The sequence below is a fragment of the Aquila chrysaetos genome, chromosome 13 (assembly GCF_900496995.4).
Source record: "Aquila chrysaetos chrysaetos chromosome 13, bAquChr1.4, whole genome shotgun sequence".
NCBI classification, from domain to species: Eukaryota; Metazoa; Chordata; class Aves; order Accipitriformes; family Accipitridae; genus Aquila; species Aquila chrysaetos.
The window spans coordinates 21,419,356-21,443,521 of record NC_044016.1 but is presented as its reverse complement, the minus strand read 5'-3'; the positions used below and the strand labels follow the sequence as shown (position 1 = coordinate 21,443,521).

Genomic DNA, 24,166 nt, shown 5'->3' with positions numbered 1-24,166 from the left:
GGCCGGAGGTTTTCCCGCCGGCTGCGGGGTGTGGGGATGCGGGGAGGCGCGGAAAAGGAGGGGGGGAGCCAGGGGCGGGCAAGCCCGGAGGGAGGGCCGGGGCCAGTAAGCGGCGCGACGTGGAAGAGCGCGGTGCAGGTGGGTTCACCCGTGGGGTGGGTACGGCTGCCCACGGAGGGTCGCGGCGCATCTTACCCGTGCTCTCCCCGGATAGCGGGGGGGGGGGGGGGAAGCGGGGGGGGAGGAAGGAAAACCCGCCGCCTCCCCCACGCGGGAACCGCGTGGCGCTGAGGGCGGCAAAAAGAGGAGGAGGAGTTTGCGAAGCGCGGGGGGAGGAGGTGATTTCCCATCCGCATTGGGGACAGAAGGCGCCAGAGCCGGCAAGGAGCGGGGGGCAGCGGGGGGCGGCCGTATTTAAGGTATTCGCTTACAGTCGCTGTGCTTGTAACCCACCTCCCCGGCTCCCACCGAGGCTCCTAGCAGCGTTTCAAAGCTGCCGGGTGCGTGGGGAACCCGCGCACCTGGCAGCTTTGAAACGCTGCTAAGAGCCGGGGCGGGGGGGGAGTTGCAGGCTCAGGATCCGGCACCGCAGCGGGGGGGGGGGGGAGGAAGCCGGTGTGTGGGTCGCGCCTCGGGGCGGGGGGGGTGATGCATAGCTGCTGCCTTTTGGGATGGGGGGGGGGGGGGTTCTTCCTCGCTGCCTCTCACTGCAACTCCAAATCCCCTTTCGTAGTTACTGCCGGGGGAAGAGTATGCGGTTTTGGGGGCACAAAGCGCGGTGATGCTCTGACACCTGGGATGCAGGACTTCACCGAGGGGTTTGTGCAGCGGTCCTCCGGCTGCGGCGATGTGCATCTGTGCCAGGCACTCGGGTGGGTGCGCGACAGCGGCTGCCGGCATGCTGCAGCCGAACCCGCGTTGCAAGGACCCACTGGAAAGCACGTGGGCTGGGCGCCATGTACTGCTGTGCAAGCAGCGGGGCAGAGCCCCCTTGGCTGGCGGCCTTTGCCGGGGTTGCTGCAGGTCCTGCTCAAGAAAATGCTCCCAGCTGGCTGTGGGACCCTGTGGAAGATTTCATTAAGCGTTTCTTTCTGGTCCTGAGCAAACCCGTTCAGGAGCAAGCTCAAGAGCCCGGTCCAGGCAAGAGCGCTGAGGGCTCTGTGTGGAGCCCTTTTCTGCTGTCCTCCCCACCCCTGTAGTTAAATCTGAGCCTCACACCCCTACTAGGTGCTAATACTGCCAGCCCAACACAGTCCCTGCCTGTACTCACCAGTGCTCCCATCTGCCTTTCGGGAACGGGCTGTGGAGCTGCGGGCTGTGTGGGAAGGCAGCAGCAGCCAAGCCCTGGGGTGTGGGATTGCAGACAAGTGAGCCTGTATCCTTGAACCCAGTAGATTCCTCAGGGCTAGGGGCTGCATGAGGAATTCATGCAGCTGTTGGCCACAGCTGGATGTGCTTCCCGGCTGCTCTGAAGCAGGAAGCAGCCCGATGGCCCCTCAGTTGCCTGTTGTGAGCCGACGCAATTGAGAGACTTCTGTGAATGCCGACATGGGAAATCCCACTCCCCTCCTGCACTGCATCCCGGCTTGGCGGCATTGTTTCCGCTGGCCAGCCCCTGCGAGCTGCCAGACAGCCTTGGGCTTCCTCGAGCCTGCCTTCACTACAAAGCTGTCTCAGGACGTGACTAGACAGGGATACTTTTCTCTTGGGCTTGCTGATTGTCCGAGTGTGGCTCATGAGCCATTGATACAGTGTCAGTGCAGTGTGGGCACCACACGTGTGCTCTCCGGAGCACTCCTGCTCCCGCCGTTGCCTTTTGCTCCTGAAAAAGACAGGTAGACTTGCTCTTGGCTCACTGAGGGGGTCTTCACAGAGCAGGGGCAGTTTCTATACAGCACTGAGGGCTGTAACGTAGGTCCCAGAAGATGGTTTGTGGAGTGGCTGTTCCCCCCAGCTAGCACAGACGAGAGGCAAGGGCCTACGCTGTACCAGGTACGTGGAGTGAAGAACATGAATAAATTCACTCCAGCCTGAACCAGCAAATGTATTGCCAGCACACAGGGCAGGGTGTCACCTTCATCCTGAAGTTGTCCCTCTTCTCCTTTCCTCCCCAAGCTGCATAATTAAGTACTGGCATCATTTCCCCATCATGGCATCCCTGCTCTCATTATCTTGGGCTGGGAGGTATTAATGAGCCTCTTCCTCTTTGAAGATGAGCCATGGGCTTTGTTCTTGCCCTGGCCTGACCTGTCTCCCTCCTTGTTGTGGGCTGGGGGCAAGCCAGGGCGCGGAGGACAAGGCACCCGTTCACCCACTCCCGCACTGCACCTTCCTTGCTCTGCCTGGCTCCAATCCCAACTCCACTGGCAGAGGCAGGGCTGGGGACTGGCCCATCGGGCCAGAGGGAGCCCAGGAGCACCCGCCTGCCCTGTCCAGATGGGAAGGCACCAGGCATGGGCTTTGGGAAGCCAGCAAGCAGCCTCCAGTGCTTCCTCTAGGACAGTTGTAGATCTCAGTTGTTTTCGTCCAGCATAACATCCAGGTCCTTGGCAAGTGTTAAGGAAGCTGCAACACCCGCTCTTATCAGCAGAGTGCTGTTTGCTTGCAGTCCTTGCCAGCTCAGTAGCGACCCCACAGTGCAAACTCTGCTCACCTCCCTGCTCCTTCCTTAGCCTCCCCAGCACCTAGCTCTGCTCTGTGTGACGCCTGGCAGCCCAGCACTGGGACTGCAGGACCACAAGCTCTTGGAGTTGCATCTCCATGCTAACCTGTACGCCGCTGCCAGCAAGCTCAGGCACAAAGCACTATGCAGAGTGAGCTACAGGCATTTGCAGATAGGCAGGAGTCAGGATTTTAACAGCCACACAGCTATTAAGATTTGATTAAGCAGTGCAATAAAGACTAAGTGCTTCCTAAGTTAACAGTGTGCAAGACATGGGATGGGGAAACAAGCGTGTGGAGTAGGGGCCGATCCTGGATGGGTTTGGTTACATCAGGTTGTATGGTCCGGAGGGACCCCACTGCCGCCAGCTGAGGTTGCAGTGCAGCACTGCACCCTATCTCCCACTCCAGACCTTGCAGACCTGGTCAGGGCATTGGCTGTACGTGGGCTCTGAGGTCCCCGTGTGGGAGAGGAGCTGCGGTGCTGTGTGAGGAACACGTACAAGTGCTGTTGCTCTCATGAGACAAGGGAAGCTGTTGTGTAGGGATAGTGCTAGCCCTTTCTAGCTTCATTGCTGATGCTGGTGGTGTGAAGAACATCACTTTGTGACATTTTGGTCCTGCTCTGGCTTGGAGCAGGCTTTTCCCTGGTCTCACCGATCCCCGAGAAAGGGGAGGCTCAAAGCACTGGGTATGCATGGCATTATCCGTGACACAAATCAGTGAGCCTGGCATTCTGGGTGCAGTGCTCGAGGCTCTCTTTCAGCCTCTTAGTTAAGTTGTGGGTAAGCACAGTCAGGCTTCATCTCCAGGAGACCAGCTTTTTTTGAGGCCAAAAGGGAGCAGAGACCTATTGCCTGCCTGCTGGTTCATGCAGAAGAAGCCAGCAGGAAATCAGGCAGATTTCCACAGAGCCTTCTTGCCTTCTTCCCACCACACCACTGCCAGTGGGATTTGCTTTAGTTCATTTCCTTTAGGACTTGTCTGTTGGGAAAGCACCTCGCTGTGAAATTTCCAGCTTGAAATTCATGGAGTGAGCCAACTGGGAAGTCGCAGAGGGAGGAGGCAGGAAGGGGCTGGAGGTGGAGAAGAGCAAGGCTGGGAGGGATGCAGCTAGGTCGGGAGCAGCGGCGGAACCAGAGGGTCATGCAGTCAGCCTCCTGCCTGGCAAGCATCCTGCTCTGGCCATGTACTGAGGCTGCAGGTACTGTGTCACCAGCCTTGCTGTGCCGAGGGCAAGCCATCAACCTGAATGTGTACCAGCACCCCCAGACTGCCCCTGAAATGGCCCCAGCCTCCTGCAAGACTGCTGGGGAGAGGGGCGTCCTGCCTGGGCCACCCCACTTGGCTTCTCCCGCTGCTGCCCATGCTGTGGCTCCGAGTGTGGTCCTCACCTCTGTCTGGTTCATCACACCTAGCACAGCCACCCACCGATGCCATGCAGGGATAGGGAGCCAATTTACACGTGCGGCCGGGGGCCGGCTCACCTGGAGGAGCTCGAAGAGGGTGAGGGCTTTGGGGTGGGCAGCCCCATTTGAGTTTTGCTACAGGTTTGCTCATGGAAAACCCTTGTGAGAGGAGCTCTCTCCTTCTAGGCTTGGGGCTTACCCCTGGAGAACAACTCGGGGAGGCAGGAGGGACTGGTGGCACAGCTCGCTTCTTGGTCCTGGCCAGGGGCTCAGGGTTGAAGGAGCTGCCCTGCCCTGCCTTTGACAGGCCTTGTCTTTTCCTGGCCTCAGGACCAAGTTGAAGGCAATTCCATTTTTTTGCCTGAGATATCCTCCCTCGGTGCTGTGGATGAGCTCCCTGATGGTATTTGCTCTGGATCAAACCTCTGCCCTCTCGGGGAGCCCACTGCCGCAGGATGCACACAGGGAGTGCAGTGCTTTCAGCCCATCAGGGTTTGTAGGTGTAGGGCTGTGGCTGAGGCCAACAGGGTTGGGTAGGTCTCCACACCATCCTGATGAGATTGGGAGCGTTATCCATTAACCATGGGAGGAGGCAGACCAATGGCAACACAACCAAGCTATTAAGAAGCGATCCACCCTCCCCTGCAACTTCTCGTTCCTGTCTTCACACTCACTCCTTGTGACAATACAAGGTTGGTGTGAATGCGTGGTGAACCACATCAGGGCATTCATCTGCCAGCATGTTCCGGGACAGGGCTGTTATCCCGCAGGCAGTGGGTACACGGTGCCAGGGCGATGCAGGGCAGGAGCTGTGCCTCGTGGGGGATTGAGGGAGCTGCCCTGCCTGGGCTCTGCAGGTAGGCTTGCTCCAAAAGAGGAGCCTTTGAACAGAAACAAAGCCCAAATTGCCTGGCTGTTGATAAACAAACACAAGTTGTCCACCACCAGCTGTCCCTCTCTTCCTCCCCCCGTGGCTGCAAGGAGGATGCAATGTGCCAGAAAGGGATTGCTTCAGCAGGGCTCAGCCCCTGGGCTCCCTATCGCCTGGCATCGCCGTGGGAGTGCATCGGCATCCCAGCGTGTTCAGGCACTCGGGCGAGCTCTGGCAGGACACCTTGCTGGATGGCCAGCTCACTCTGACAGAGGCTATGGTACCCTTTGGTCTTCCAGCAGGGAGTGTCAGAGCTGCCCTTGTCTCCTCTGCTCCCCAAATTAATGTGGGGGAGGCTGGGATGCCGTCGGAGTCTGCAAGCCGACACCAACCTCTCCAAAGCACTGTTTCAGCACAAGCAAAGCACTCAGGTGGGGCTCTCCATGCCTACCTGAGGCATCCCCGAGGATGCTCATGGTCCCCTGCAGCCCGGGACCTCATGGCTGTGGCACACCATGCGTTGGCTGGTTGCACAGATGCAGCAGCGTCTGCAGGTTAGCATTTGGAAGGGATGTGATTTGCCCTTTTCTGACTTGCAGCTAGGCTTATTATTGTCGGTCATGAGGGAGTCTGTTTTGCAGGGGTATGGGCAGACACAGGAGTGAGCTCCCCACCTCCTGTTAGCTCTCCCTGTCTGATCCTACTCACATAAAAGTTTTCCTGTTTGCTCCGGGTTAGCTGAGGCCAGTGCCGAGCGGGAGGTTCGGGCTCTGACTTACTCCCTCTGAAGGAGGTGTCCGCCTCAAGCCTTGCTCTGGCTCCACATTTGAGACCTGAGTCCTGCCAGGGCGTTTGGGGAAGCTGAGTTGTTCAGGGAGGAGGGAAGAGGGTACTAGAGGTGGCGTTTCCGCCCTGGGTGTTTACTCCAAGTCCTTTGCTTGCTCCACGCTGCTGATGGCGTGCTGCCACTTTGGCTTTCCGTTCCTTGGTGCAGACCATGCGCTGCCCACACGGCTTTTCTGGAGCTGCCGCAGAGCAGGGACATGGCAAGCCCGGTTCTCACTGGGCAGCATCTTCCCCTCAGCCTAATTTAAAATCAGCTGGGAAGTGTGCAGGCATGTGTGGCTCCTCGAGTCCCCCTAGCTCTTAGGACTTGTGGAGACGGCTTTGCCCCACTGCTCGGAGATGGCTGCAACTTTGGAAGTGACTGGCTTTGGGCACGTGAGGGGAGCAGACCTAGCCAGGGCATCAATCCCTTCTCCCTCCTTTTTTTTCTGGGGATCATGGGGTGCCCCTTGGCTGGGACAAAGGGGGTGTGGGTATGAGGGGGTGACAGACGTGCCCAGTCTCCTGGAGCAGAGCCACTGTACCCCTGTCCATTATGAAATGGCTGCATTTAGCAGCTGAAGCCAGTTCAGGGTTTGTGAGATGCTGCAGCTGTCTGGGCAGCGAGTGGGATCTTGACAGGACAGGCGGCTGGCAGAGAGACTGTGCAGGACTGTGGCGGGCACCAAAACCTGCTTCCCTGCCCACCATCCCCTTTCCCAGTAGAGCGGCGGACATTTTGTGCCAAAAGCAGCGGTCAGCCAGGGCCCCTGTTCCTGAGCTGGCCTACAAGGGAAACTCCGCTTGGTCTGCAGGGACCCAAAATAGCCCTTGCATTTCTGTCCCAGCCACCGGGCACAGCTGACATGCAGAGGATAGAGCCAACCTCGACCCACCGCAGGCCTGGCGGTGGTTGGCCTCCGCGTATACGTCCCAGCTTCTGCCGGGTGGCTGCTGATCAGTGGGGAGGAATCGCCCCTCCAAATTTTGGGAGCTGGGGAGATGGTGACGCCGGGGGAAGATCATATTGTGGCTCTGTTTTCGTTCCTCCGCCCCCCCCCCCTAAATTGGAAGCAGCTGTGCAGCCCCGCCCAGCTTCTGAAAAATTGCTGAGTGAGGGCAAAATGAGCTCTGCCCCTGTGCCAGCCCCCCAGCAGGTCTGGCAGCCTGCTGCAGCCCCTCTGCTGAGTCCTCTGGGTGCAGGGACAAGGCTCACTCCATCCAGCCCTGGGGATGCTCTCTCACCTGCTCGGGGGGCTCAGGCGAGGGGGCAGCGCAGCCCAGGTGCGTGTGGTTCAGCAGCTCCCGCTGGGTGCAGGCAGCTCTTGCTGGCTGAGGGTCCTGCCTGCTGCAAGCTCTGTGCCTTTGCATCCAGCACCAGCTCCAGACTGGAAGGAGCCAGAGCTGGAAGGAGCTCTGAGCCTCTCCCTGCCGGGAGGCAAACATGCCCTGGGGTGTGGAAGGTGGTCGGGGGCTGCTGTGGGCAGGTGCTTTGGCTGCTGGTTGACTGCCAGCTTTTCCTGCCCTTCCAGAAGCAGCCCTGTTCTGGGGACAAGCGAGTGAGCCCTGGGCTTGGGCCCTCTTGGGGGAGAGGAGCCCCTGTGAAGTGCAGAGTGGCATTTGGGGTGGGGGTATATGTTTGGGGTTGAGTCGAGCCCTCCAAGCCTCCTCCGCCGGGGGCTCTGTGCATAGAGGGGGCTCTGTGCATAGCCTGGGGAAGGATTTAAAGGGGCTTTTGAACTTTCCAATGATTTCACAGCCTGATTTCACTGCAGGGCTGTTTTGAGGACCTCCTGGCTGCAACATAAGCTGTCCCCATCCTTCTCCCCCAGCCCCTCACTGCAGGTTGCTCCCTGCTCAGCTCCGTTGTGTCATTCCTGGCCTGACTCCTTCCTGCGTCTGCCAGCTCTGAGCTCAGTCCCGGGGCCAGGAACGTGAAGCAATGGAAGGAGGAACCCTCTCCACTCTCCATCCTACCACCCTGGGGGCCACCAATGGCAGGTGGCCTTGTGCAGTTCTGCTCTTCCCCTCCAGTACTGTTCTCTGAGCAGTGACCTTGGGGTAGCCATGTGTTGCTGGTAGATATGGCCCTACCAAGCCCAGGAGAAGACAGGGTATAGAGAAACTCATCTTGCCCCTCTTTCATTCCCTGGCTGTGGGACTCTTATCTCTTGGGTTTCTTCCCATACATTCATTGAGTCCTTATCTTCAGACTTCTCTGGCCATGAGCTGTTTTGTTCTTGTCCTGTCTTGCTGTGTGCTGCCTCTTTACGGGTCTCACCTTCACTCCTTTCAGCTGCAGACATGAGGGGAAATGGGGACACAGTCCCTTAAGCTCAGCCCATCCCTCCAGTGCTGTTGCTGCTGCCCAAGGTGCGGCCAACCAAGATATCATCTGTACAGACAGCGTTTCCTCTTGAGCAAGGCTGAGCGTGACTGGGGGGGGGGGAAGCTGCTAAAGCAAAAGAGATGCATCTGGCAGCCATGCCCCAGGGGGTCTTACCTAAGCACTGCCCCAGCCCACCAGGGAGTATCCCTCTCCCCACCCAACTGGGTGGAAATAAGGAGTGTCACCTGCCTTCAGGAGAGCCAGGCTGGGGGCAGGCAGGAGCCATGCCTTGTGCTGTGGCATGGCTGGGATTGCCTCTGTCCTCCATGCGTGGCTGTCCTGGTACGTGGTGGCCCGTGCCACCGCTGCACCAAGCCCCAGGCTCCTCCGTGCAAGGAGGACCTGCTCCCGACTTGGGGCTGCCTCTGGCTGCTCTTTGTGCTCCCAGCTGATTTTTACATTAACGGTGTCCGGTTGTTCTCCCCAGGGGTCCTGTAGGGTTTTCTCCATCAGGAAGCAGAAATGTAGCTTCCTCCCATTGTGCCTCTTCCTGCTGTGGCCCCCAGGCCAACCCTGGGGGAGCACCCCTTCCCGCAGCACACCTCCTCCCTGCGGCCCCTGGGCAGAGCCAGGCAGCACCTCCACCAGCCACACCGGCAGCCCCGGGGGGCTCAGACCAGCCCTGCGGACCTGGGCTGTGGGGGGCTACCAGCTGCAGAGGATGCAGGGCGAGGATCAAGGTCTGGGGGGAGGCATCCCTGGGCTCTCCCCAAATCCATGGTGGTCCCAAGGGAAGCCATGGCCAGGTGGCGTGAGCCTGGTGTGAGCCTTTGTGCCTGCCCTTAGTGGGTCATCGCCCCGCAACTCCCCACCTCCAGGCAGCCCCTGGAGGTGCTGAAAGCTGCCTGCAGGCACCGTCCAGGTCCTGGAGGCGGTTTCTGTGTGATTTTGGAGTTTTCTGCAGCTGCATTGAGGGGAACCCTGAGCAAATCCCTCCCTCTGCCCTTGGGAGAAAGGGACTTTATTTTTCGAAATTTCCAACAAATGGAGTGCAAACCTAGCCCTAGAGAAACATGCCTCCTTCCCCAGCCTGCTGAGAAGCAGGTCAGGGTTGTAGCTTGGAGGGGATGGTCTTTTCCCCTGGGGACAGCGGCCTGAGCGGGTGCCATCAGGGAAACCAGCTCCTCAGAAGAGCCCCTACCTATCCTGTCTCTGCAAACAGGCTCCCGAGAGTGGCTTATCTCTCCCCCTCTAACACCTCCTCAGAAATGACGTCCCCCCTTAGCTCCTGCCCACCCCAGGCACTGTATCTCCTCCTGCACCCCCAAACCACTGGCCTTGGAGCAGGTGGCTGCTCTGATATTTGCAGGGGTTTTCCTGCCTCTCCCAAGGCTCCGTGCCCGCAGTCCCGTGGCCTGAAGTGACCAGGAGCAAGGGACTGGGACCAACCTGCCCTTCTGGTAAGCTTCTTACTGTGACATTAAAATGTCCCCCCGCAGCATTTGATGGGATGCTGGGCAGGAGCACCCATCTCTGCTCTGGGGGGGTTGGGTGGGTGCCTGGAGGGGTTTTCTCTGGCCAGGGGAAGAGGTGTGCCTGGACAGAGCTGTGTGCGTTCATCATGGGGCTGCCATCGGTATGGCCCCCTTGTTGGTATTTGGCCAGTGAGATGTCAGGGCTGGAAACCCACTCGGCAGCCCCCATGGGGAGGTGGACGCCCATGGCCTTGTGTGACTTGTTGATAGGTGGAAGAGTCCCAGCTGTGTTACCTGCGGTAGTTTTAGGGCTAGCTCTGCCCAGTCACTGGTGGCAAGCCCTTCAGGGACAGTGCTGTTCACTGGGGGAGTCCCGCCGGGTCCCTGGGGAATTTGCTGCCTGGCCAGGTCACTTTACCTGCCAGGGGCGAGGGCCCCTGAGGAGCCTCTCAGGGCTCCTTGAACTCTCCAGATAAGGGACTTTGCAGCTGGCTGGTGTGAGCAGTTCAAAACACACCGCAGGGCTGAATGCTCCCCCCGCGCCTCCCCCACACCGCCCAGCAGCCGAGATAATGGCTGGCGGTGGGTGCTGGGAGCAGGGACAGCCTCCATAGCTCCTGCTCTGCGGGGAGTTTGCAAGCCTGAAGGCAGAGAGGGTCTAGAGCTGCCTCTCCTTTTGCCCATGGAGGAGTGGAGGGAGCAAGGTGAAGCAGGTCAGAAATGTCGCCCAGGGACCCTCAACCTCTGGGGAGTGAGGGTGCTGCACGGGCTGCCTTGCAGGAGGTTTTTTCTGCCTGCCGAGACCTGGCAATGCAGAGGAGTTTGTCTGCAGGCAGCAAGGCAAGGGAGGAGGCAGAAATGCCCCCATCCTGCTCCCCCGCTAAGGTCCCCCCCTCAGGACGCAGGCTCAAGCAGCTCTGGGGGGAGTGGATGGCGCAGCAAGCCTGTTTGCAGAGGCAGGGCTCAGAATAGAGAAGAAAAAGAATAATAGGAAGTGCTATCAGCTCTCTTATGAAAACTGCTCACAAAGCACACCAGGAGTATGAAGCCTGCTGCAGACTGTTGGAGGGATGGGGGATCGGAGGAAGAGAGGCCATAGCAGAAGGTCCAGATTAAGCTTTTGCCTCTCTTCGCTCCAGAAGAGCCTGAGCAGTTTCTTCCACTTCTTTTGGGGGACTCCTCAGAGCATCCGCAGAGAAAAGGTTATAAAGCAAAGCTAAACAGCAACAAGTTGCTAGGCTAAGGCGATGTCCACCAGAAGGAAAGGGAGGGTGAACTAGCTGGCTGTCACATGTGGCCTCTAGTCATTCATTCACAACTGCCCCAGCCCCCGGGGACTGGGAGGAGGGAAAGATGTGATGTTCATTTCTAAGAAGGGCTGGAGGGACCTTCAGGGAAAAGCTGACTGCTGAATCTGCTGCATCCCCTGAGTGTCCGAGTGCACAGGGATGGGGTCTGTGGGCTGGTGAGGAGGCGCCTGCCGTGGGGCCCCTGAGCTGGGGCAGCGCTTCATAGGGACTCTGGGCTCATGGTGCCCATGCTGCTTCCCACAAAATATTCAGCCAGGGCTTTCAGCCCAGTTTTTAAGGGAACTGGCTGCTCAAGAGGGAAGGTCCTCACATGGCTCTGTCATTGGTAAGAAAATAGGAAGGAGGGTGTAGGAGTCAGCAGTCAGTTTTTGCAGTGGAAAGAGATTGCTGCATTGGGTCCCATGTTTTTTCAATGTGTTCGTGAGTGACCTGGAAAAGGGAATGAGCAATGAGATGACAGGGCTTGCCAAGGTGATTGGATTACTCAGGTTCATGGGGACAAGTGCCAGCTAGGAAGAGTACAGAAGACCATTACAACACTGGGCAGTAGGCAGATGAAATTCAGTTTAGATAAATATCAAGTGATAGACCAGGGGGGTGGGAGCCCCAAATCTGCAAACAAGATTACACAATGAGCCGGCCACTCACAGCAAGGCCTGTAGCTGTTTTGGATAGCTTGGTGTGCATAAAAACACATCGAATTATCTTTGTGAGTGACAAAGCAGGAAAGCCTTGTACTGCTCTTCAAACTGGCATCTCATCCCTTTGTAGTCCCTGTGTGTTCCCAGCCCCAGTGTCTCTGGAAGGGTCGAGGGGAGGCTGGGAGGAAAGCAACAAGGAGGACCAAAGGTGTGGAGCTGTGCCTGGATGACTAAGTGAGCTAGAATTTCTCTGAAAATGTGGTGTAGGGTGGATACAATCCAGGCCTGTAAAGCAGTGGCTAGCATGGAGAAGCCACTCCAATGTTCATCCACCCTTTGACAGCAAGGGTGAGGGAGCCCAGGCTGACATCCTGCACGGGGAGAGATGCTGCCCTCACTCAGAAGCTCCCGAGTTAGAGGGGGAAGCAGGGATTTCACAGAAGTGAAGCCTGCCGCGGGCTACAAAACACATGAACAGCATGTCCCTCCCAGCTCGGAGGCTGGGGGAGCAGTCGAGGAGTTAGTATATGACTGTGCCACTCTTACCCAAGCTTTTGAGCAAGACCAGCCTCTGATTTGACCCAGGGTACCTGCCCTTATTTTGGGAGGGCTGGTGTTTGTCCCAGCACCACGGTAATGGTGCACAATCATGCACACTCATATGTCTTGTGAAATACAAGCACGTGTCCTTGCAGCTTGTGGCTGAAGGTGGAGGCAGGCAGGACGCTGCCCAGGAGGCTGGTTCCCTGGACCCTGGCAGAAGGTAGGAGGACCCATGAGCGACATGGTTAGAGTTCAGGCATACACATGAAATCTCATGAAATGGGTGGTCTCGGAGCATTTCCCATCTTCCAGCTGAGTCACAGCCACCAGGGCTTCACGTGACTCGCTTATTCGTGCCGGGCTTGTTCCCTGCCCACAGGTAAACCTCGATGGGCCCCCAGATCAGCCTTCCTGACAGGAGGGCACTGGTGTCGCCCAGGGGGGTGAGCAGATGTAGGGGATGGGGTGAAGCCTGGTGACGCACCTGGCCCTGCCTCATCTTGGCTGTGCTCAGAGGAAGTGCTGACCTTATCCCTGCAAAGCGATCCCCTACAAGTGGCAGCTGGAGGACACAGGGTGCTTGCCATCGGGCCCGCTGGCAGCCCCTTGTCTAGGGACTGCAAGGACGGTGCTACGCTTGGTGTGGTGTAAAGGACTTTTCTTTAAAGAGCTGGTATTTCTGGGAATAAACCTATAGCGTGCCTATCCGGCACCATGAAATTGCTCTTGAGTGGAAAGGCAATCAAGCGCTGTGCTCACCTTTGGTGAAGGCAGCAGAAGCAGGAGAAAAGTCAATGCATGGGAAGGGAGAGGTATGGAAATCTCCAAATCCCAGTGACAAATGGCTGCCTGCAGGCGTGGCTGTCCTGCAGTGCAAGTTTTTCTGCAGAGGTTAGGTGGTTTTGGTGACAGGCCTTGGCTGGCAATGGGACTGTGCATGGCCCAACACAGCAGGTGTCACTTAGCATCTCTCAAGGCCTTTGTGTAGTGTGAATGGACAATTAAAATTGTGCCATCTCTTCTTTGTACCTCCTCAGAGGCCCTAGCCTGTGGTTTGTTAAGCCCACTCTTGCTCCTTCCGCTTACACATTGCTTCCGAGGGGATAAGACAGACTACTCTATGCCCAGGAACAAAACTGATGTCCTTAAGCCAAGGCCCCGTATCGCTTCTCCTTGTCCCTGTCCCCCAGGCTGTGCAGCCGCCAAGCTGGTGGCCAGGCTAAACATCAGCAGACCCCTCCAGGAGGTGGTTAGAGTTGTGGTGGGCCGGCCTGGTGGCTGGAGGGTGGTCTCCATCCCCTGGTCCCTTACAGTAGGGCTGCTGTGGCCAGGTCGGAGCAGGGACCTTTTCTGTTTGTTGTAGGGTTGTTTGTAAGAGCCAGTGGCTGGACGCGTTTCCTGCTCTAATGAGTGCTGACCCGTGCGCCCCTTGGCAGGCACTGGCTCTTTGTGGAAAAAATTAGGAGGCACTTAGTGAAGTGAGACGGAAAACAAACAGAGCAGGCAGGAGGCTGCAGCCGGGCAGCCGGGCAGCGCCTGCCGAGGAGGTCGGGCTCCTGACGCAGGGATGTGGGCGCTCTCTGGACGGAAGCAGGAGGCGGCTGGGAAAGCAGCGTGGCAGAACAGCACTCAGCGCCCTGCCCCGGCACCCCCCGATCCCCCCCACCTCCACCCTGCTGCCCCTGGCTCCTGCCACTTGCTCCACGACACTCTTCCCTTCCTCCCTTCCCTGGGTGCTGCGGACAGGTGCCTGGGCAGCGGGACCCAGGCCGTGTGCCAGCTGTGGTACTTGACACCTCTTGTCCTCCTCTGCGGATGCCACTAGACCCACATGGCTCCAGCCCCCGTGACTTGAGCTGGGGCCTGACGCTTACCCCCAAGAGCAGGGGTTGTGGAAGCGGGGGGACCGTGCTGCCTTCAAATACGCTGAACAGGGGGCTTTCCCTGGCTCCATCATCCCCAGGTATGTCTGTGGGGTTGGTCCCTGCCCAGGTTTCTTGGGACACCAATGTGACCTTGTGTGGGGGGCTGGGAGGGGGACTGGGGGCTTGGCTCAGCAAGAGGCAGTGTGTTGAGGGCTTGCTGGGGACCTGCTGGGGGAGCTGGGCTTCTCCCACCTGTTTCGGGGAGAGATCTGTTCGCTCGGGGACAAGCAGTGGCCCTGGTGGGGTTTCTGTGTGTGAGGGGGTGGCAGTTGCGCTTGCAGATCCCCCTGCTAATCCTGGGTCAGGGCTTGGGGCGTTTCCTGCCCACAGAAGCACTGGCAGGCTGCCGGGAGGGGATTTTGGGACATTTTCTCTGGAAGCCCAAGTGGCTCACAAGGGCAAGGGAGGAGCTGTCACACCCTGAGCTGCCTACGTGGGAAGGCAGGGGAGCAGCGCTGAAGATGGCTCCGGTGTCATGGGCTGGCGCCTGCCGGGTTGGGACTTTCGGTCCCACGCAGATGTACCTGTCAGTCTGCTCTGGCTTTTCCAAGCAGCCAGCGGGCTTCCCAAATCCCTCTCCACATCCTGCCAGCTATGTTTTGGCTCCATCATAGCTGTAGGCTCCCCAACCTGCAGGACCACACCAGGGGAGGAGGTGAGCTGTGCCCAGAACCACGCGAGCACCTGCGACAAGGGATGGGCTCCGCTGCCTTTAATGCACGCCGGGGCTGGCAGGGACTACAGATCCCAGCATGCTGCTTCCTGCCTGCCTCCTCCCATGCCCTACCTGGCAGGGTGCAGGCAGGGATGCTGTAGCTGGCAGCAGTGCAGGCAGCTCAGGGGCATGCCCCGGGGGGGCCAGGGGCTCAGCACCGGGAGCCCCACTGCAGATGAAGCCCTGGGAGAGGTGCTGGAGCACCCCATGCTGCGCAGCCTGGACTGGAAAAGGACAAGGCAGGCCTGCCGCTTCGCCGGGGCGGCTAATCCCGCTCTGCCCAAGGAAGGGGGGGTGGACCAGGGAGGGAAGGTCCCTTCTCCGGGCTTCCTGGGCTGCGTCTCTGGGCCTGTCTGCGAGGGGAGCAACACGAGCGTGGTGGCAGGGGCTGGGTAGGTGGTGATGGGGGGAAAAAGAGCAGTGGGCACTGGGGACGGAACAGCAGTGCCAGGGACGCCCTTGGCTTTCCAAGGTGACCCAGGAAAGGGCTGTGACAGCCCCAGGGAAGCGAGAATTGGAAATGGGGGGTTTGCGTGGTTCTGGCTGGAGAGACTGCTGAATTAAATGGGTCTTTTGTGCCGCTGTGCCTGGGTGTTGGAGGGAGGTGGGGAGGGCAGGGGGGATGTGCGCATATGCTTTGCTCACAGCCCCAGGATTGGGGGCAGAGAGCTGCAGGCTCACAAATCCTTTAAGAGGCTGCTGCGGAGCAGCCGGGCAGTTGGCACCGAGCAGCCTGGGCATCTCAGGAAAGCGGTTTCCCTTTCAGAGGGAAGGCTTGGTGTCCCCCAGCCAGCAGAATAAGGCTGTGTGTCACAGCCCCTCAGCTTAAGGACTCTGAGCTGCAGGTTTCCAAAGCTGCTGCACTGCGCTCTCACCAGTTGCCGGCTCTGTTTGACTCCCAGTACTGTGGAGCACTTGCCCAGCAGCACGGCCAGGGACTTAAAATCAGCACTGCCCCTGCCTGGCCTGCATCCCTCACTCCTCCATAAAATCCTCTGTTTGCTTTCCAGACGGAGAGCAGCCACAAGACTTGCTGGGACCTGTGCTGACTCTTGCCGCACAAGATGACAGCAAGAGACGGGCCCCAAGATAGGTAATGCTGGGCTCTGGTGTAGGTGTTGGGGCACATCCAGGATACCAGGAGGTGAGGGAGGACAGGGGGACCCAGCATCTGGGGGACTCCCTCTCCTGCATGGTCACTGGGCTACCGAGCTGTCCCTTCCCTGAAATGCTGTCTCTGTCACCTTTTCCATAGCAAACAGGCTGTAAACAGTCCCTGGCACTAGGACATGCCTGGGCAGCGTGACTCCCTCCCAGCTCTGGCGATGGCCACTTTGCACCTGGGTGCCACATGCTGAGGAGCAGCCAGCCTGCCCCTGCCTTCGTACCCTCCCGGGGAGGGCCTCCCATGGCCCCTCTGCAGTGCCACATCTCCTCTGGCAGCCCAGGCTAGCAGGGGCTGTGGGGCAGGGACAGGGCAATAAATTTCATCCACCCTCCTCCTCCTGGTGCCTTCCACTGCGGAGACGGGGACAGTCAGAAGCAATGCCTGACCCCTGCCCTGCCTGGTGTCCAGCTCCAAACCGCTGTGTCCCCTCCACAGGTACAAGGCTGTCTGGCTGATCTTCTTCATCCTTGGTCTGGGAACGCTGCTGCCATGGAATTTCTTCATGACCGCCAGGGAGGTGAGGGCTTCCCTCCTGCTGCTGCCCATGACACTAATCATCCCCTGTCACATCTAGGGACCGTGGTGTAGGTGTGGCAGCACAGCACAGCATAGAGCCCCCTCATTTGCACGCAGGAGGTAGAAGCGTGGGTGACCTGGGTGGGATGAGTGGTGCTGAGGCGGCAGGAGGGCTGGGCATGGGGTTGGAGGGGGGACAAGAGTGGCCTGAGTGTGCTGGGGGGAGGCCTTGCAGCACCTCAGCCCCACCATGCCATTTCTCTCGCAGTATTTCATCAGCCGCCTCGTGGACCCGGAGGACATGAGCGGCTTCTGGAACCAGACCAGTGAGGCTGCCTTGTCCCCCTCCTACCTGCAGTCCATGTTTGATAACTTCATGACTCTCTGCGCCATGGTGCCCCTCCTCATCTTCACCTGCCTCAACTCCTTCATCCACCAGCGGTGAGCCTTGCCCCCTCCTTGCCCCTACCAGCCGCCATGGGGCCACCCAGCCCTGGCCCGTCCTCCTGCCCCAGCACTGAGTCAAGCTGCAGCCTGTTCAGTCAAGTCAAAGGCAAAAACATTGGTCTCCTGTGCTGTGGTTTGGCTGGGATGCCCATGGCAGAGCTTGGCCTCAGCCTCGCAGGCTTTTGGGGGGTGGGTTTTCCTCACTGAGACCCTCTCTTACAGGATTCCCCAGCAGATCCGCATCTTGGGCAGCCTGGTGGCCATTGGGCTGGTGTTTTTAGTCACTGCGATCATGGTGAAGGTCGCCATGAAGCCTCTTCCCTTCTTCGTCTTTACCATGATCAGCATCATCCTCATCAACTGTGAGTGAGGCAGCAGAGGGAAGGAAAGGGGCACAGCCCCATGGCTAGGGCTGATGTCTCTGGGAGAAAAGCATGAACCTCACTGTGGGAGAGCCAAGGAGGAAGGGGAATTGCCTTCCCTCGCAGGGCGGGAGCCTTGGCTCCCCGCAGAGGTGCAGTCCATCGTTGCCTTTGGTTTCTCATTTCTGCTCATCTCTCCCATTCGCAGCCTTCGGCGCCATCCTCCAAAGCAGCCTGTTTGGGCTGGCAGGGCTCCTGCCTGCCAGCTACACAGCTCCCGTCATGAGTGGGCAGGGCTTGGCGGGCACCTTTGCCGCTCTGGCAATGATCTTCAGTATTGCCAGTGAGTAATCCCTGCCTGGCAGGTGACAGGGCCTTCCCAGAGCACTGCTGTCAGCAGGATCTGCTGGGGTCATGGTGTAGGGTGGGAGATGGCAGCGGGGCCTCGCTTCTCTCAGCCCTCATCATCTCCTTCTTTTTTCCCCCCGTCTCCTCCCTTCCTGTGCTCCCAGTTGGTGCCCAGCAACCTGAGAGCTTCATCGGTTACTTCACCACAGCCTGTGTGGCGATCATGCTGGCAATCTTCTCCTACATCCTTCTGCCTCGCATGGTGAGCCTTTGTTGTCCTGGTGGGGAAGGGTGTGGGGACATGGGACCTTTGCACATCACAGCAGAAGGACTGTGGCTCACTAGCACCCCAGCCTTGGCTCCTACCAGTGTCCACCTCCTGGATCAGGGCAAGCTCTCCCCGTCCCGAGGGAGCTCTCTGGGATATTTCCCACCTCAGATACTCCAGTATCCTTGGGGTACTGTGGAAATGAGTCCCTGGGTGAGCGGGAAAGCATCAGGATCAGACATACTTTGTCCATATTGCATTTGCCCATATTGCCCATATCTGCTATTACCACACAGCCCCTGGTAGCCTTCTTTCCTCATGCATGAATGAGTTCTCCATGGCTGTCTCTCTGCAGGATTTCTTCCGATACTACTCCATGAAGGACAAGACAGAGTACCGTGTGTACAATGCAGAGCTGGAGACCAAGAGAGACCTGATTAAGAAAGGTGAGGGGCTGAGAGGAGGAAGAGGAAGGAAAAAGAGGAAGAGCTGAGAGGAAGAATGAGACAGCAGGACTAAATTCGATCTCAGCTTTCTGGGGTCTGCTATGCCCTACTTGTGTCTTTCCTTGCAGATGAGCCCAATGGGATGGAGCAGAATAACTCAAAGATCATCCCTATCCACAACCCTGATGAGAAGCCCTCAGTCATTGCTATTTTTAAGAAGGTCTGTGAGTTGCCAGCAACCCCTGCCCTGCCCCTCACATCAGGGGATGGGCACAGAGGAGAGCATGGGGAGAGGAGACCAGCCTTGCACTGGTCTCTTGCCCTGTGTTTGGTACCAGCCTCTTTCTTTCATCTGCCTAGCTCTGGGTCATGGCTGTGTCTGTCTGCTTTGTCTTCACTGTCACCATCAGCGTCTTTCCTTCCATCACAGCTAAGGTGTCCACTGTCCTCGGAGAAGGAAACAGATGGGGTAAGTGGGGCCAGAGATGGGGTGCAGTAGGAGGAAACTGCGAACAAGGTAAATGGGAGAAAAGAAAGTGGGGCTTGAAGTAGTAGGTATGTGTGGTGGGCTGACCCTGGCTGGACGCCAGGTGCCCACCAAAGCTTCTGTATCACTCCCTTCCTCAGCTGGACAGGGGAGAGAAAATATAATGAAAGGCTCATGAGTCAAGATAAGGACAGGGAGAGATCACTCACCAATTACCGTCACGGGCAAAACAGACTCGACTTGGGGAAAATGAATTTAATTTATTGCCAATCAAATCAGAGTAGGATAATGAGAAATAAAAACTTAATCTTAAAACACTTTCCCGCCACCCCTCCCTTCTTCCTGGCTCAACTCCATTCCTGATTTTCTCGACCTCCCTCCAGCGGCACAGGAGGACTGGGAATGAGGGTTGCGGTCAGTTCATCACACATTGTCTCTGCCGCTCCTTCCTCCTCAGGGGGAGGACTCCTCACTCTTCCCCTGCTCCAGTGTGGGGTCCCTCCCACAGGAGACAGTCCTCCACGAACTTCTGCAACGTGAGTTCTTCCCACGGGCTGCAGTTCTTCACGAACTGCCTTCCACAGGGTGCAGTCCTTCAGGAACAGACTGCTCCAGCATGGGTCCCCTGTGGGGTAACAAGTCCTGCCAGCAAACCTGCTCCAGTGTGGGCTTCCCACGGGGTCACAGCCTCCTTCGGGCACCCACCTGCTCCAGTGTGGGGTCCTCCACGGGCTGCAGGTGGATACCTGCTCCACCGTGGACCTCCCTGGGCTGCAGGGGGACAGCCTGCCTCACCATGGGCTTCCCCGCGGGCTGCAGAGGAATCTCTGCTCCGGCACCTGGAGCACCTCCTTCCCCTCCTTCTTCACTGACCTTGGGGTCTGCAGGGTTGTTTCTCTTACATGTTCTCCCTCCTCTCTCTGGCTGCAGTTTCTGTGCCTGTTGCAACTTTTTTCCTTTCTTAAATATGTTATCACAGAGGCACTACCACTATCGCTGATGGGCTCGGCCTTGGCCGGTGGCGGGTCTGTCTTATTGCTGGCTGGCATTGGATCTGTCGGACATAGGGGCAGCTTCTAGCAGCTTCTCACAGAAGCCACCCCTGTAGGTCCCCCACTACCAAAACCTTACCACACAAATCCAATACAGCACGCCTGAGGGGAAGAGGAAAGCACTGTGCATGATGGTTTGGATGCAGACACTGGCCTGGCTGGGAGACCATTCCAGCTCTTAGTGGGAAACCAGGAGGACCTAGACCTGAAAGACAGTCTCCATGCAATTGGTGGGAGGCCCTGGGGCACTCTGGGCTCATCAGTGACCTTCTCCCCCTTCTGCAGGTCTCTACTTCATCCCTGTCTCCTGCTTCCTGCTCTTTAATATCTTTGACTGGACAGGACGGAGTCTCACTGCCCTCTTCACATGGGTAAGCATGGGGCAGGGAGCAAATGCCCAGGTAGTCTCCATCCCCAGGCCCCTTGGTGACGGCTACAATTGGGGCTGCCATCCATGGCTTGGAGCAGGAAGGAGGTGCAGAGATGATTCCTGCCTTGGCTTTAAGTCCTAAGCAGAGATTTATGGGTCAGAGCCGAGAACCACAATGTTGTCTTGTCCTCCTCCCACCCCTCTTTCAGCACAGCTTGGATGAAGCTGCCTCCTCCATTTCAGCCTCTTTGTAAACAAACCTTCACTCCAGCTATGCAAACAGCAAGACAGGATGGCGGCAGGGAAAAAGGGTGAAAGACAGGGCAGCCCAAAATAAAACCTCTGGCCTTGGCACAGGACACAGCTGCTTTAAAGAGCCTTGTCCTGGGAGCAGGGCAGAGCAATGCCATGTGGGTCCCAGAGCTGTCCCCTGCCGTGTCTCCTCGCTCTCATCTCCCCTGCTCAGAGCTGCTGGGGCTGAGTGATGGGAGCTGTGATGGGGGTGGGCGAGGAAGGGGGCTGTCCTGTCTGTCTCTTCCTGCTCCTTCACCCACCCCCCAAGTGCCGTTTTCCCCTGTATTGTTCAGGCTGTTTGTCTAGCGAAGCTCCTCAGCACCATGTGCTGTGGGGTCTGTCCAGGCCTGGCTTCCCCACAGCCTGGAGCTGCTTCTCCCCTGGCCATCACTGCTGGCTGCCCTTGGCCTTGGCCATGAGCCTCATTGCTTGGTGTCCAGGCTGCAGCCTCTGTGGTGGGATGACCCAGGAGTAGATGTTTCCAAAACAAGGCTGTGTGGAAAGTCTGACTGCATGCGGTTTCGGCCTCATTTCCCTGGTTGGGGCCCCGCTCACTCCTTTTCTCCTCCTCAAGCAGGAGAGGCTGCTGCTCTTCCCAGTTTGCCCACAGACATGGCAGCTGGCCTAACCTCAGCTTCCCCCTGTGCTCATGAAGTGTCCCGTGGCTGCGGCAGCCCAGCAGCTCCCAAGGCAGCTGTGTGTCTCTCCTGACCCCAGACCAGTGAGCCCTGTCATCTGTGACCCTGGCACCTCATCGAGGGGACCCTAGATGGAGCCAGGCACGTCTTGTACCAGGGGCTGCCTCCGTCCTAGCTACAGGGACAACACAGGGGGACGATGCCTCCTTCTTTGGCCCAGCCTCACGTCAAGGACTCTGTTAGGATCCGAGGAGACCGTAACTTGGTCTGTGCCTTTCCCAGCACTGTCCAAAACAGACCCAGCATAATCCCTTTCCCAGATTGCTGGATGTTGCCCCACTTGGCTGGCGGAAGGTGTAGGAGGCTGAAGAGCTGGTTAAAGCCCAGTTTGCAGGCCCTGAGGAGCCAGAGGGGATTTACCTCAGCCAGCCTTGTCCTGCATGGTGGTTCGCTGCAGGAGATTGTGTGAGTGTGCACAAGGCTCTCCTGCCTGCCTGTTGTTTCCAGCAAGGGTTTAGCAGTTGCTCAAAAGCTCAGCTTGGTATTTTGGCTCTAGTGCTGCTGCTCTCCAAGTCAGCTGGGATAGGACTTTCAGACCTAGTAGGACCTCCTTACTAGAGCAGGTGGTAATGCTGAGATTTGTTGCAGCAGAGAAAGTCTCTCAGCAACTTTGCCATCTCTGTGGCTCCTCTGCAGCCCTGGCACAGCAAAGACAGCCTCTGTATAGCCCCTGCCAGCATGCCGTGGGATGGGGAATGGCCACTTCTCACTGCTCAGTGACCTGTGTTTTTCTCCCAGCCCGGGAAGGACAGCTGCCTCCTGCCAGTGATGGTGGCCCTCCGTGTCATATTTATCCCTCTTTTCATGCTGTGCAACGTGCACCCCCGTGACTACCTGCCTGTCATATTCTCTCATGACGCCTGGTTCATCATCTTTATGATCTTCTTCTCCATCTCCAATGGTTACCTGGCCAGCCTTTGCATGTGCTTCGGGCCCAAGTGAGTAAGAGCTGGGGACAGAGGAAGGGTTGGTTACAACCCCAGATGCCAGCCCCAGCATGACTCTTGGAGTCTGGCTCTGCCCAGCTCTGTCATCTGGAGAAGGGGATGCAGGCACACCACCTCAGGGAAGACAACCCCAGTGTCCTATCTCCCAGCCTTGTGCCTCCATATCCTAGAGATGAGGAAGCTATTGTTTGGGCTCTCCATTTCCCCCACCTGCCACACTGGGGAAGGGGCTGGACACAGCGGGGATCTGGAGGGGAGCAAAGTGTGGCACAGCACCCACAGCAGGGTGAGCAGCCCTGCCTGGCGCAGGAGCACAGGCAGCATGAGGAGCCCAGCTGGGGCTCAGCCAGGCGGGTGTCAGTGCACGGGGGCAGGAGTCAGGGAGCGGTGTCCATGGTGCCAGGAGCTTCAGGGCAGCCTGCCTGATGCACTTTTTCTTTCTTTACGAGCCTGTAATGTGGAGGCAGGCTCTTGGAGCCAAGCTGGATTTGCTCTTGCTGTTCCTCTGCTGCAGAGGAGCACAGCTTCTGGCTCCTCTGTGGCCTCCTCCCAGCTCTCTGTTGAACTCACAGCAGGGCATGGGGCACGCATCCCCAAGGATGGGTCTGACACCTGTTTCTCCCCTAGGAAAGTGCTTGCCCAAGAAGCAGAGACAGCTGGAGCCATCATGGCCTTTTTCCTGTCGCTGGGCTTGGCCCTAGGAGCTGCTGTCTCCTTTCTGTTCCGAATTCTCATCTAGCAGAGGCACCTGGAGGGTGCAGGAACACCGAGAGATGGCTCCACATCCTCCTCCAAGGCCCTGGACACCTTGGCGCCGTGGGGAGATGAACACCTCATGCCTGCCCCTGCCAAATTGCACTGCCACGGCAGACATTAGACCCAGGGACAGTTCCACTCCTGCAGGGTTGGCCTGGCTCCTGCCATGCTTGGATGTGTGATGCCTTCAGGCCTACGTGCCTTCTCCTTCCCCATGCTGTGTGTGTGTAAGACCCCCAGGATCTCACAGAGGTCCAGCCGCCTCCCACGCTGTACAATTTCCCCAGCTCAAGGCCAAAAGCCATTCTCAGCCTCCTCCTCGCTGACAAGAGTTGAAGGCTGGTATCCAGTGTTACTCCCTCTCTTGCCCTTGTCCCAAAGATGCCTAGGGACTTGCTCTCCTCTCCTTTCCTTCCAGGGGGCCTCAACACTTCTGCTGGTGAGACTTGCAAACAGGGAGGAGAGCCCCAGCCAGCCTCACCATACCCGCTCTCTGCTAGGCGCACATCTCCCTGCCCAGCAGTATCCTGGAGACATAGACATCCGTGTCCTCCCCACATAGAGAGCCAACACCATGGCTAGGCTGAGGGAGGAGGAGGTCTCCACACCCCACCTTCTCCCCCTCTTCTTGCCTTTGTTCCCTACTTTTTTTGTGTGTGTGTGATTCTGCCATTGTTTTCTTTCTGCCTCCTGGTTGTGTGACCGGAGGTTCCCATTGTGGACTGCGAGAGGCAGCAACTCCCTTCCCACCCAGGCTGCCTTCCCTGCCCACCTGTGCTGCAGGGGGAGGCCTGACCTCTCCCTTCGCTTTCCCATCCCTTGTCTGTGTAAATGTGTCTGTACAGTTGCCATTTTCTATAAAAAGACCGAAACGTCCCTTTGGGTATGCATGTGTCTCCATCACCACAGGGGAGAGGGCTGCGGAGGGGCAAGGGCTGCGGGGAGTGGGCACCGGCACTTCAGTACCCAGCATCGGGCAGTGAAGCCACGTGTGCATCCCCTGCAGACAGGCCCAGCGCCTCTCCACTACGGGGACACGGCCAGCATGGGAAGGGGGTGCGCCAAGGGACCACCAGCACCTCTGATAAGGAAGGGATGCACCTGCGTATTTTGGGGTGCAGTGGCCCGCAGCACATGCACCTGGGAGCTTGTGCCTGGGAACGGCCGGAGTGCCACCTCCTGCTCCTGGGCGGGAACTACACCACCCTGCCCGTGGCCTCCGCCCCACACACCACCCCTCTGCCCCACATCATTCACAGCCATCACCCCGCCCCCCGGCACCCACAGCCAAAAGGTGTGGAGC

At 58.3% G+C, this 24,166-nt stretch overlaps 1 protein-coding gene across 9 annotated transcripts in view; it reads left to right on the top strand.

The window, feature by feature from the left end:
• The window catches only part of LOC115350471 (heat shock protein HSP 90-beta), a 42,389-nt gene that overhangs the window by 11,205 nt on the left and 7,018 nt on the right, over nt 1-24,166 (top strand). For 2 of the 9 annotated variants that reach the window (XM_041128208.1, XM_041128206.1), the window contains 10 exons: nt 15,715-15,797; nt 16,308-16,389; nt 16,657-16,829; nt 17,058-17,197; nt 17,406-17,540; nt 17,710-17,807; nt 18,169-18,259; nt 18,388-18,479; nt 18,620-18,728; nt 20,084-20,169. In XM_041128208.1, the coding sequence (XP_040984142.1) occupies nt 15,769-15,797; nt 16,308-16,389; nt 16,657-16,829; nt 17,058-17,197; nt 17,406-17,540; nt 17,710-17,807; nt 18,169-18,259; nt 18,388-18,479; nt 18,620-18,728; nt 20,084-20,169 (1,035 nt within the window). In that variant the 5' untranslated portion in view covers nt 15,715-15,768. Of the gene's footprint in view, nt 1-111; nt 139-290; nt 420-9,397; nt 9,556-13,630; nt 14,028-14,770; nt 14,944-15,714; nt 15,798-16,307; nt 16,390-16,656; nt 16,830-17,057; nt 17,198-17,405; nt 17,541-17,709; nt 17,808-18,168; nt 18,260-18,387; nt 18,480-18,619; nt 18,729-20,083; nt 20,170-21,898; nt 22,099-22,734; nt 23,740-24,166 lie in introns of those variants that run through there. The other 7 variants (XM_030036144.2, XM_041128207.1, XM_041128204.1 and 4 more) reach the window with 7 other exon arrangements.